This window comes from Tetrao urogallus (assembly GCF_951394365.1).
Source record: "Tetrao urogallus genome assembly, chromosome: 2".
NCBI lineage: Eukaryota > Metazoa > Chordata > Aves > Galliformes > Phasianidae > Tetrao > Tetrao urogallus.
The window spans coordinates 104,635,247-104,649,181 of NC_136814.1; the positions used below are offsets into that span (position 1 = coordinate 104,635,247).

The 13,935-nt window shown below is 46.4% G+C and overlaps 1 protein-coding gene across 2 annotated transcripts in view; it reads left to right on the forward strand.

Moving 5' to 3' along the window:
- Window positions 1-8,704: 8,704 nt before the first annotated feature.
- The window catches only part of FZD3 (frizzled class receptor 3), a gene marked incomplete at both ends in the record, with an annotated part of 45,932 nt that continues 40,701 nt past the window's right edge, over window positions 8,705-13,935 (forward strand). Inside the window, one exon of one of the 2 annotated variants that reach the window (XM_079532717.1) lies at window positions 8,705-8,893. In XM_079532717.1, coding sequence (XP_079388843.1) covers window positions 8,705-8,893 — 189 coding nt within the window. The remainder of the gene's footprint in view (window positions 8,894-13,935) is intronic. The other variant, XM_079532718.1, reaches the window with a different exon arrangement.

A 13,935-nucleotide genomic window follows, 5' to 3' on the forward strand; every position in this document is an offset into this window, starting at 1 on the left:
TGAACCCCCCCAGCCCTAGCAGGATTAACAGCAAATCCTGCTTCTCTGACTGTGTGGGGTAACTCTGAGCAGAGTTAATCTGTGACACGATGCTGAGGTGGCTGCAGCAGTGGCTCACTGAGCACAGCAGAGCAGCTGGTGCACTGTGCAGACCTGTGCTTGTCAAGCTGTTTAGCTCAGGCCCCATGTTCCTTCTGCAGTATTTGTTATCTTTGGACAAGTTGCCCAAAGTAACATTCCTGAGATTGCTCTAGCTTGTTCTTCACGTATCCTGGGATGAAATTAATCATCATCAGCTGATTCGGAGATGTCCAACCAGCAACAGATGTGAGATGATGTTAAGAAGAAATCAAGCTTTAAATATATGTATGGAAAACATTCATTGCCCAGAGAGGGGCAGCTACTGACACGTGATGCTAAAAATATAGAATATCCTAACAAGAAAACTAAAAAGGCAAGTGAGGAGTGGCAGGTGTAGGCACCAGTGCAAATGAGACTTGAGGGCAAAAGCCTGGCAAAGGATGAAGTTGTGTGAGTACACACAGTGTTTGCATGCTGGCTGTGTCTGACTAACTTCACACCACGATGCTTGGGGATCTCCAGCTGTTGCAAAGTAATGGTGCTGCACAATTTGCAGAAAGCAGGTAAGCCTGGCAGAGCACAAATGTTAAAAAGGGAGAAGAGCAGCAGAACTGTGCACTGGACACCTTGTCTCCAGCTCCTGAAAAAAAAACTTCTGAAGCAAATAATTTAACTACACCTCTGGGTGATAAGGAGGGCCCAAGATTCAACCTTTATCTGTCAAGAAGAAACAGTGTAAATCAATCTGGTCTTCTACAGTGGGATAACAAACCCTGAGAGCACTGAAATTAATGATTTATCTTAATTTCTTTAAAGCTTTTGACAAGAACTGAGTGCAGCCCTGCTGAAAAGGACTTATGGGTACTGGTGGATGGCAGCTGGACACGAGCCAACCCTTAAGGGTCCCTTCAAACTCAAAAGATACTATTATTCTATGATAGCTTCACTTACTGTCCTCACGAGCACGCAAAGAAAACTTGACGATACTTCGGCCTGGGTTACTACAGCCAGAGAGTACCTAGGAATGGTTCAAATGCATTTTAACCAAAGTTTGAATAAATTGAGAGGGCATCCAAGAGGTTTGTGCTTTTTGTTATGTCTGGAGGTGGCATATATGAGTTTCATAGGGAAGAAAACATAAGAGGCATTGTCTAATATAGCAAAATAGTTCAACAACTGATCAAAATCCTGCTGAAGCCAACAGAAATGCTTTCACTGATTTCACTACAAGTTGGGTCAAGCCCTCGATTTAGAAAAGCATGATTGTACTGAGGAAAGATTAGCCATACATAATGATCATATCATATTTACTAATGGCATTGGAATCATTCCCTGTAGCTGGATCAACCCTATAGAATGGCATTCCAGAGGTTTGTACAAACCATACTCAAAACAAGTCCTTCAGAAGCAGACCCATTTTAGTAATGTTTTTGACCACATCTCTATAGCAATAAGCCCTTGTGGTTCAATACAGCCTGCTGCACTCAGAGGTTTAAGAATGCCTTTTCCAGAGAAAGAATCTAATCACATTAATTGATGTGATGACAATGGTGCAGTTGTATTTTGCTTTGAATAAACAGATTTATGCATGAATCTAAAGCTCAGACAAGTAAATCATTTTTAATGTAAATTAGTTTATCACCAATAAACAATGCACTGATTAATGTCATGGACAAAGCAGTCTAAAAGGCAGTAACAGAAAAGTGAGCTGGAATACAGGCCAAACCACAGGGCTTTCAGCGCAGAAAAAAATTCAAGATGATAGGCCTGGAGGGAAGAGGTAAAGAGAAACAGGTACTTATGTGAGGGGGACACAGAGAGGGATGGCAAGAGGAGATGGCAGCAGGCTAACTGCTTATTTGCAATGATTTACGAATGATTTACAACGAAGAGGCCAACACTGTTCTCCTTGACCAGCCCTAGCTTCCAGGGTCACTGTGGTGCCAATGGTTTGGGATCAATAAACCCAGAGCATGGCACTGCCACAGTACTGATAAACCTAGACATGTGCAGCACCTTCTGCCACTGATATTTCTGCTCCTCCCCACCTCAACACCTCAAGACCAACACCCTTACCCCTGCAAGAGTGTACCAGAAATATCCAAAAACCAAGGCTTGAGTAACCCTGCAATTCCCAGGCATTAAGCAGTTGAATTTCTCCATGGTCCACGATGCCCGTTGAGCCATCAGTACCTCCATATCCCATACCAGAAGCACCTCCACTGACTCACAGACCCCAACCCCCTTGTGCTCCTCTGTGCCATTGCCAGCTAGCTTGCTGCATTGCTTTAACTTCCATCCCCACTCCCTTTCTCCCCTTCATACCAAAGGACTGGTACCTTTCCTGCTCTCCAGTCTTCCAATAAGCTCAGCGATTTCCCCGTACTGCTGGCGTCTGTACCTGACTGCTTCTCTCTTTGTCTACATCACAGAGGTCATAGAATGACATAAACATTTGAGTTGGAAGGGACCCTCAAGGGCCATCTAGTCCAAATCCTTTGCAATAAACTGGGACACCTACAGCTCCATCAGACACTGAGAGCCCTGTCCAGCCTGACCTGAGTGACTCCAGGGATGGGGCACCCTCATAAGCCTGGGCAACCTGCGCCTGTGCTTCACCACCCTTCTTTAAAAAAAATCATTAAGATTCTTACACTCAATCTAAATCTTTCTTCTTTTAGTTTGAAACCATTTCTTCTTGTCCTATCACAACAGACCCTGCTTAAGAGATAGTCCCCTTCTTGCAGCCCCCCTCTAGAAATTAAAAGACCACTCTCAGGTCACCTCATAGCCTTCTCTTCGCTAGGCTGCACAGCCCTAGGTCTCTCAGCCTGTCCTGAGAGAGAGGAGAGCTGTTCCATCCCTGGGATCATTTTTGCGGCCCTACTCTGGATGCACTCCAACAGCTCCATGTCTCTCCTGTACTGAGGACTGCACGTCTGGATGCAGTACTCCAGGTCAGGCCTCACAACACAAGGCAGAGGGGCAGGATCACCTCCCTCGCCCTGCTGGCCATGCTGCCTTGGATGTGGCCCAGGGTACAGTTGGCCTTTTAGGCTGTGAGGGCGCAGTGCTGGCTCATGTTCAGCTGCCATCTACCAATATCAGTAAGTCCTTTCTGGCAAGGCTGTGCTCCCAGCTGGGATTTCCTTGACCCAAGTGCAATACCCTGCATGTGGCCTTGTTAAACCCCATCAGCTTCTCATGGGCCCACCTTTCGAGCTTGTCCAGGTCCCTCTGGATGGCATCCTTCCTTTCTATTGTATTAACTGCACTACTCTGCCAGGTGTCACCCGTGAATTTGCAGAGGGTGCACTTGGCCCCACTCTCCATGTCATTGATAAAGGTGTTGAAGAGTACTGCTCCCGCGATAGAACCCTGGGGAACATTTGTGACCAGCCCCCCCATGCACACGGAGCCACTGACAACAACCCTCTGGATACGACCATCCAACCAATTCTTTATCCACACTCGTTTGCGCGTGACAATTTCTGAGCACTTCTTCCACCTAAAAGCAATGCAACCCCCACAGCAGGCCTGGCAGTGCAGGCAGATGGGCAGACCTCTGTTCCTGAAGCCTTGCTATCTCCCTACTACCAGCATTATCACATCCCACACAATTTATCCCCTCATACCCCACTTCATTTATGCACTACTGCCCTCATACCCGCTCTCCCTGTCCCCCGGCCCCCCCGCCGTGCTCTCTGTTACGGTCCTTCCTCCCCTCGTCCCCTCCCGGCCCAGGGCCGCCCCTCACTCGCCTCCTCCCCTCCCGCGGGCGGCACCGCCTGCTCCTCCCGCTAGGCCGCTTCCCGTCGCTATGGCAACCGCTGCCCGGGAGGCCGCCAGCCAATCACATCCCGCCAACGGTCTGGAGGGGGGGTGTCTTTACCTAGCAACCTGCCCGGCTCGCTTTGATTGGTTCGCGAGCTCCGGCGGGGTGAGGCTGACGGGGAGAGTGGGCGGGGCGGAGGCGCGGGGCGGGGTCGGGCGCTGCGGCGGGGTCGGGCGGGAGGGAGGCGCGGCCGTTGCCTCCCGCCGCCACCTGAGGGAAGGAGCGGAGCGGCCGCGGCGGGACCCCGCGCTGAGGTAACGGCGGGGTTCGGGGCCGGGCGGAGCGGTCGGGGTTTTCCCTCAAGGATGTCGCGCTTTCTGCCCCTACGGAGCTCGCGTAAAGCGGGGGCGCCCGGTGGGGGGGAGCGGCCATGAGGCGTTCTTCGGGTGGGGGAACGAGCTGAGGGGCTGCACTGGCGCTGCGCGTCCCCCGGGGGGGGCGAGAGGTGCTGCTCCCACCTGTCCTCCTCCCCCTCGCTTGGTGCCTTGCGGGCGGGGGGTGGCGGCTCCTCGTTCCCCTCAGCGCTGCGTTGGGGATGGCTGCTCGCTCCACATCCGATTCCCTGAGGTCGGCGTGAGCTCCTGCGGAGGGAGGTGCTGAGCTGTCCCTCGGGATCCGCCCAGGTTGGGAGGCACCAGAGGGATAGAACCGTAGAATGGATTGAGTTGGAAGGGACCTTTCGAGGCCATCTGGTCCCATTCCCTGCACTGAGCAGGGACACCCACAGCTCCATCAGTGCTCAGAGCCCATCCAGCCTGACCTGAGTATCTCCAAGGATGGGGCACCACCGCCTCTGTGCAGCTTGTTCCAGTGCTTCAACATCCTTGTTGTAAAAAACATCTTCCTTCCATCCCATCTAAATCTCCCCTCTTTTAGTTTGAGACCATTTCATGTATTAGTGTAATATCCACAAATGGAAGGGAGCCCTGAGCATCATCAGGTCTGATTCTTGGCTCCTCACAGGTCTACTCAAAATTGTGTGGGGGTCGGCCTCTGTTCCCAGGTAATCATCAGTAGGATAAGAGCTGATGGCCTCAGGTTGTGCCAGGGGAGGTTCAGGGTGGATACGAGGAAAAATTTCTCCTCAGAAAGAGTGTTGTTGCAGTGGCACATCTGGCCGGGGAGGTGGTGGGGTCACCAAACCTGGAGGTTCCAGAATTGCAGAGATGTGGCTCTGGGGGACGTGGGCATGGTGGGGTGGGCTGAGTTTGGACTGGATGACCTTAGAGGTCTTTTCCAACCCGAATGATTTAATGAATGTTCAAACCCCATGGTTGAGGGCAGAAAGAATTTCTTCTGGGAGAGGATTGCGGTGACCTGGCCTCAGTGCAAAGAAACCATGGGGAGGGGTGTCGACATGCGTGCCCTTCTTCCCCTATGGCCTCCTCATTGGCGTAGAGGATGTGGGGGTTATGCTGTGGTTCTCCCTTAATCCCTAACCTAAATGGAACAGGGGAGTTCAGCGCTGGAGTTTCCTTCCCGCTGACTAATTAAAATGGAGTGACGAGAATAATGTATGCTGCTTTTGTGCCTTCATGTGGGTGGGAATGGGTCGGGGAAACTCTGCCAGTGCTTGTGTGCAATGGGCAGGTTGCTTTTCTGTCTTCGTGGTCAGAACTGGCTGGGGAATGGCTAGGGTGACATTTTCTTCTCGTCCTCCCAGTTGTGCAGGGAAAATCTAGTTTGCTGTATGGTCTCACATCTCCAGCAGATTTAACCATTAATGTGTTCACCTGCAGAGTGTCCTTGTAAGATCTGCTGATTTATTATTTTTTTTCTCCCCCATTACTTCCCCTTACTGCCCTTTCTATTAACTTTGAAATTTATTTTTGGGGAGAAAAAAAATGCATGTGGTGTTCAATCCTTTCACATCATGACTTCTCACTCTATCATTATCTTCTCTGCATGTCTTAATGTATCTTTTACAGCAGGAATTAGATGGGTTTGCATGATTATAAATAATGTATAAATGTGCAACCACACTAACAAACGGGCTATTTCCTTCCCCTTTTGCCCACAGTTTCTTTTGCAGCCCCTTAGGGGATGCCTGCCTGCCTACCTACCCCCCTCCTCTTTAATCTCAGTGTCACCAAAAGTATTTTGTTTTTATGTACATATAAGAATAACCACAGGATTCCATATGCAGAGGCTTAACAAAGAGCATACAGAACTGGATCTGTGGTAAGAAACTATCTTGATGCTGAAGATTGCTTGTTATGGCATTCATCTGTCTGCACCAATTAATAGGTCATCTGTATGCTTGTCTGTGAAATTTTCACCTCCTGTTGCAATAGCATGGTTGTCTTTCTTCTTAATTTCACTTCTTTCTTTTCCATGAAGGAGCATGAGCTGACCAGGCTCTGTAGTCTAACATTCTTTTCTGGCTCTAGTAAACATTTTCTTTGTGGTACTGTATGGTGGTTGCTGTGAGTATGTAGCATCAGAACCTCTCTTCGGAGGCGTTGTCTTCTGATTGCTGCTGGAATGGCATCTGAATCATAGGATCCCCCCTAGAAAGGCAATAGCCAGTCCTTGCTGTGAGTTCACTCTGATGAAGTTGTTAGATGGAGTCTTCTTGAGTTGGTGCCTGAAGTCTTTGAAAAATATCTTTCTTGAAGGTCAGGAGGACAAAGCTTTTCGTGGCCATTTGAGCTTGGAGCTGGGTGGGAATGAGGTGTGGTGGGATACAGCACATCTTACATGTTTTGGTGAATTTTGGTCTTGTAAATTCAGTGTGTTGACCGTTCTTCTCATCAGTGCTTGCTTGCTTCAGTATGAAAGAAGAGACTTTCATCTGAGCTGTGTTGGCTGATTCTACTGCTTATCTTAGTGTTCAGGTAGTTCACTTTCCAGCTTTTCTTTTTATTGGTCATGTTTCCTTTTCTGTAGTTTGGAACAATTTTACTCTTCGTGTATTTTTCTTTATGTTCTAAAGTGTGGCTTCAAACATGGATTTCCTGTCAGTAGCTGTGAAAGAGTGGGCAGCCTGTGGGAGAAAGTTGTCAATGAACTGAATGCAGTGTGGTTGTGTTTAACACTTTGGTCTTTTTTACTATTTGCCTGTTTGTTTTTCCAACATGTCTTGAACAGCTGCAGCCAAAGCCATTGCCTCACGTGATCTTAAAGAGACGTGTGGAATAGTTGAGGTTGGAAGGAGTCTCTCAAGATTTCCTGGCCCAAGCCTCAAGGTTTATGAGGGTTTAGAGGAACACGGTGTTTAATTTTTCTGACCATAAGATGGGCCCATGTAAACGTGTGTACATCTCTGCAACTTTTTTTGACCAGCTGATTCTAGCAGAAGGCTGACAGCGAACTCTTTCATATCTCTCACTAAGTTTGCATTGGAGGGAAAGGAAAACATTTTTTCCTTCTGGACTTGTAGAATTTAGGGCTCGTCCCAAACATCTGAGAAAAAGCTTTCAATCTTGAGATTTATGATCCTGCTCTGATTAGTGATGCCTCCACCTGGGAATGCTGATGGAGCACTTTGGGTTTCCTGGTTCAAGCAATATTTCTAGATTTCTATTACCTTTCATTACAAACCATAATTCTTTTAAAAGCACTTGGCTGGAGACTGGATATTACAAATCCATTGCTGTAAAACAAAATTGCTCTAAGAAAAAAAGACTTGTGGCTCTGTCAGCTTTTCTCAAACTTTAGCCTCTAGTTCCAGAGTTTTCCCCGGAGCAGATGGATGCAATATGCTGAATCCCCTTAATGCTCTGAGAAGATGTGGGCCCAGCCCTGGGAATTACTGCTGTGTGATTTGGCTCTGTAGGCACAGTGGAGCTGGCAGAACAGCACTATTTAGCTACCTGTGCATTTTCTGTCTTTTGCAGTGTGCGGAGAAAGGGATGGGCAAAGAATGCTGCCTTCTGGCTGATATGTGGCGGGTATGATGGTTGCTGGAGTGCAAGATAGGAAATTTGTCTCAAATGGGTTAGAGATGATGAAAGTTGGCAACAGCTGGGCTGAAACTACAGGTGTGCGCACAGCGAGCCAAGCCATGAGTGCAGCTTGCAGGGCAGAGCAAAAGTCCTCAGTAGTGCAGGTTGGGACTTGTGTGTTGGTGGCAGTGACTGTTTTGTTTTTGTTTTGTTATTCAGCAGAAGCTATGTGGCCGTGCAAGTAAAGATGCTATCGCTGAGAACGTGCTGGTGGAGTTTGAGTCATGAGAAACTTGGTTTCAGTGTGGTCAGTGGTTGTAGTCTCACATGGTTGTAAGTTAAAGTGCAGGGTTTCTCTAAAAATATTTTATTCCTAATAAACAGATTTCTGCCTTTCCACCATCATTTTCAAGTGAGTTTTGCAGCATACCTCCTTTCTTTTTCCCACCAGAAGGTCAGACCATTTTTAGTCTTGCACACAAGAATTTTTAAGCAATTTTTCTGATGGTGTTTTTGAAACTAAAACTGTAATCAGTGAGAGAGCTTTTTTGATATATTCTATTTGTTGTGTTTTCTTTTTGTCTTAAGCTACCTGTCAGAGGAAGAATGTAACCTGGCTGTTGTTCTATCAGGATGGAGTCAATTGTGTGGGAATGTGGTTAAACATCTGAATACCTTAACCTGATGCAGGTGGTAAAGCAAGATGCCTCGTTCGTCTGTCTCAAATGCATCATCTTCAGGACTGAGCTGACAATGCTGTGCACTGAGAGTTTCCCAGTTGTGAAGAACCTAAACCAGGACTGCAAATAACTGCTGCTGAAGCAAAATCAGGAGGCAGGAGAAGAGTTGAAAGAGCTTTCTGGCTGGGCTCGGGAACTGGCCCCATTCACGGCGTGGAAGGATGGCTGTTAGCTGGATGTTCTGCTGCTTTTGGCTCTTGGATGTTTTGGTGGGCTGCACAAGAGGGCACAGCTTATTTTCCTGTGAGCCCATCATCCTGCGGATGTGCCAGGATCTGCCTTACAACACCACCTTCATGCCTAACCTTCTGAACCACTATGACCAGCAGACAGCAGCATTAGCAATGGAGGTAAGGCTATGGTTTTTTTATCAGCATACGTGATTTTGGCCTTCAATTGGCAGATGGTTTGTAACATGAGCTAAGAAGTTGCTTACATTAGAAATAAAAATGAAGAACATCTGTATTGTTAAATATAGAAACAAACACTACTTGCAAAACATGCATTGTAATATGTACTAAAATATGCTGTGACTACAAAATTTGCTTTTTTAGTATGAACTGAATGGAATAGACTGGATATGTTGGTATGTTTCTTGAAATATTTAGTCCAGGAATGTATATTTTGAATGGTCTGTCAGCTAACTGAATGCCAGGAAAATGGTGTGCTGAGCAAAGGCTGCAGTTCTGAAGACTTTGGCGATTTTGTAGAACTTGGCCTTTTCTTACTTGAAATTTGATGTGAAACAATGAGACCATGAAAATAATGGAAATTGCTAATTTGTTAGCACTGCTTTCTTCAGCTAGGAGGAAATCTATTGTCTTGTAGACAGTTTAATTAACATGTTTCTGTTCTGTATCCAGGCAGAGAAGCTTTTATACTTGTACTTCCTGTGTTACAGTGGTACCTTACTACTGCTACCATTATCCCCCTCAAATCTGTCTTGGATTTATACATCATCACCTTCCCTCAAAAAAATAAAAACAACTTAGAATTCTCTTGAGATTGTCTAACCTTTCTTTGGAGAAGTTTCCTGATGAGGTTTAACCACGTGTTTTCTCTCTCCTTCTCTATGATGTGGTTTATACAAGACTTACAAGTTCACTTCAGTCTGTTCCCTATCCTGCTGTTGCCTGTACTTAAGGAGCTTCCTTGTTTGCTATTCTGTGTAATGCAAGATAAAGCTGATGGGCTTACAGAACATTAGGCATGTCTCACTTTCAAACAGCCTATCCAAATATTTCCCTTTGTGATTTCTGCTAATGGATTTCTTGTATTTTTGATGTGCTCTGGAGTCCTTGCTGGTAGATGGACCAGGTGGATTAATCATACGTTTTCATCTTCGAATGATCTTCCCAATAATATAAGATTATTTAACAACAGCAATTAAATCAGTATCAAGCCAAGGCTTTATATAATGCTTCCATGGAAGGGTTATGAACCAGACTTGACAAGCTTTTTACTGCAAGGAGGAAATAGAGATCATTACCCTTAAATTTGCTGTGGTTGAAACAGCTGCGTGGACTTGCATTTCAACTGCTGATTTGGATGTGGCTAGGGCTTCCATTAGAGATGATCCTGGTAAGCTCTCAAGGCCTTTGAAAATCTTCCTGTAAGGAGAAAAAATGGAGCAAGTAAGGAAGTTTAATACGGTACGTAACTAGTTGTTGACACTTTAATGGAGTTTATTTCCTAATTGAAAACTGGAAGCTAGGATATTAAAGGAGTTGGTGAAACCAAGAGGGTTGAGGGCTTCTGAGGCTTAACTTGAGGAGATGTGCTGATAGTGGGGTTGCATTGTTGCTGAGTGGTGGTAGAATTAGGTGGCACCAGTAAGATGGGAAATACACAACAGAATCAGCAGGTCAACTTAAAGCTAAAGCCAAACCAGAATCAAGAATTGTGAAGAACTTCATTACATTTGAGCTGCACTAAGATGTAAAATGGTGGAGGAAATTGAAAGTGGCAAGTATGTACTGGGTAGAATAATCTTCACAGAATGGCCTGGGTTGTGAAGGCCCACAATGCTCATCCAGTTCCAACCCCCTGCTGTGTGCAGGTCACCAACCAGCAGCCCAGGCTGCCCAGAGCCACATCCAGCCTGGCCTTGAATGCCTGCAGGGATGGGGCATCCACAGCCTCCTTGGGCAACCTGTTCCAGTGCCTCACCACCCTCCTAAGATTTAACCTAAACCTCCCCTGTCTCAGTTTCAAACCATTCCCCCTTGTTCTATCGCTATCCGTTCTCATTCGTTGCATTAGTGGTGGTGGTCAGCTTGTTTTCTTGTATTTATGTATTGAAAGCCTGACGAAAGAGTAAGATAGCAAAAAGGAAAATCAGGCACCTAGAATAAATTACAACATAGTAGACCAGCCATTATGGTGGTGGTCTGTAATGCTGTCATACACTGATAGCTGGTGTGTTGTGGTCTGTCCCAAAGAATGCAGTGGGGCTGAGTAAGGTTGCAGAAGAACAGGAGCAATGACCCCAGGTTCATGGAAGTTCTCCCACGTGGAGTCCAACTATGGTTGGACTACGGTGTGTGCTTTAGCCTAATTTTTAACAGCCACCATCATTACTGGCATGCAGAGGTTTATAGGGGCGGGTCCCTGTCTCATCCAGCACAGGAAATAGGCCCTAGCAAATGAAGTTGGTAGAAGTTAAGGCAAAGCGAAGGTTCTTCAAATAGTTGCAGAAGAGCTGTGAAGTTCTTAGAGAATGCTGTGGGGGTGAACACCTGGAGGAGACTCGATAAGAATGCCAAGGGTGGTGATTAGATAGGAAAAAAAAAAAAAGGGAAAAAAGAAAAAGCCAAGAAAATTGATGGAGACTGAGAGAGCATGGGGGATATTATGGGAACATGAGGAGTGTCCATTCTGCAGAGTGCTTTGTCTCCTGGTGACCTAGTGCTTAGGGAAGCCCCTAAAGGATGCAAAGCTGACCTATTGCCCATAATGTTTCCCTGATGCTTCCCCAGTGTGCAGTTCTTGAATTACAGATGCTAGAGGGTATCTCTCTGCCTGGCCCCTTCTAGAATAGTTTTGGGAGCTGTTGGCAACAAATTTCTCTACACTGTTGTATGAATACAGTACTGATGACCTACCCTTCAATGAGAACAAGCTCCAGGAGTTCACTAGCCACCATTTAGGGGAGCACTTTTTCTCTGAACAGTTCTAAATGATTTTCCTCCCGGTTTCATTCAACGTCGTTTTGTTGGAGTATTGTGCAGTGTTGTTCTGCAGTTAAACCCTCTGCACTTGTGATTTCTGGAGACACTCAGGCTTTTCCTCTCCAATTTGAAGTCTTCCAGCTGTCTGGGCTGGCTTCTTGCAATTCCACTGCTTCAGCCCTGTAATCACACCAGTTATCCTTTCTCTGGTCCTTTCTCTAGCTCAGTCCTAGCTGAGGTGCAGAGCTGAGAATGGCACACCACGCCAGATGTGAGCATGCTGAGCATTCATAGAGAAATAATGAAATGCTTTTTGCTGCAAAAAATGGCCAACATTGTGGTGGCTCTTCTGGCTTTTGCTTCATGCTAAACCAATGATTTCAGAGACCTGTCAAAATATCACTTTTGCTTTCCCTAATCGTCTCTTTAGAGCCACTGCTGGAAGCAGAACAGTAGATTATAGGGGCCCACAGGCTGAGCCAGAATTGCTGTTGTAATTGCTCTTATCTTCATAAAATAGCTTTCTGCTAAGGAGAAAGAAACAGATGAGAAGTGAACGTTACTTCTCTGCAATCTGTGACACAAAGCTCAACTTGATAGCATAAATCAACCTGTGTGAAGCGCCGTGTTGCAGCAGTTCAGATACTAGCTCAGTGCCACAGCCATTCTTAAACTTAGCGTGGGAGCGTCTGGTATTGTGGCTGTATGTGCAGCACTGCATTCTGCCAGTGTAATTAGTGGAGGCCAGTGGCTTCTGCCTGGGGATGGGCTGTGGGCTGCCTCTGGCTCATGAGAATGAGGAGGTGTGTACTGGGATGCCATATAGAATTTCTTAACTACTTAGGAGCTGGGTTTTGTTGTTTTGTTTCTTGCTTTCTATAATCAGAGTTTACGAGGGCTTCTACTACAGTAAAGAGTACACGTGAAGTAAAGAGAATTACAGCTGTTGTCTTTCCATCGGTTGAACTCATCATACTGTTCTTCCCTTGCCATTGGTTGCCTTTCAGAGGATCTGTTCAAACCTCACTGACACTTCTTTAAAAACACAACAATCGGCAAGTTTCCTTTTTCAGCCTTTATGCTAAAATGATTCCTCAATTAGAGTAATTAGAATTAGTAAGTCATCGGCGATGTGTTGTTGTAGTGCTGCAGTGTGAGAGGGGATGGAGAGAAGGCGCGTGCTGAGGCTGTGCTGCCGGAGCTGTCCTGCCCGCAGTACTGCAGGGCTCCCTGCTGGCCTTCCTCTGCCTGCTGCCACGTGGCATGTCCGAAGGTATTCTGGCACTGTGCTGTTGCCTGTAAGCAGGAGGTTCTTACGGTAGCTATCCAGCACAGCGTGACTGTGCTGTGCTGCTGAATCTTGCTTCTCTGTAGGGTCGTGATGACGGCACAGCATAGCAGTGGTGTTGCAGTGCCCTGCTGCCACTCGTCTGTTACGCAGATCGTGTGCTGAGTGAGGCGGTGCAGAAGTTAAATATTCCCCTGGGGAATCTGACCTTGCTTACCCATCCTTTGAATTATTATTGCTACAGTGTGAAGGATTATCTTCCATCCCTTTTTCACTTAATATTCTTTTGGCCTTGAAGAATTTGCTTATGTGTAAGAATGGTAAGCCGTATTTTTTTTGGCTGCCTTAACACAGTTTTTTGGCGTTTATTTTTATTTAATAGACAGTTTGTAACTGTTGGTAATTTGGAAGTTGGAAGCATTTGTTAGCAATGAAAAGAAGCAATTTAATGTGACGATTGCCAGCCACTTTGCAGTTAAATTCACCATCAGTGCTTCCTGCTCCTTAGCCTGATTTCAGTGGGATCTCACAGATGCTCCTAGGGATCAAAGAGGCTTTAAAGGACAGGAAGCAGATAGAGATGAGGCCTAAAAGGGCCCCTGTGGCTGTGTGCAGAAGCTTTGTCTTCTGGGATTATACTGGAGGTGGAATGCTCCAGGAGTGCAACGATGCAGTCACCATCTGGGCAGAGGAGATAACGTGCTGTTACTTTGTGCTCTCTCACAACTTCCATTCCCATTTTGCATATCAAAAACCAGCAGTGGGATAGGTTAGGGATGCACTATGGCCAGGCTTACTGGTGTGAGAGTGAGAGATGCAAGTGAGAAATGGAGAAATAGTGGTACTCTGCAGCTGGTTCACCTTTATGCAGTGTGAGAGAGGTAGTCAGAGCAGTAACATGGAACAGAGGCTGCCACAAGATTTGCGTGCCTTT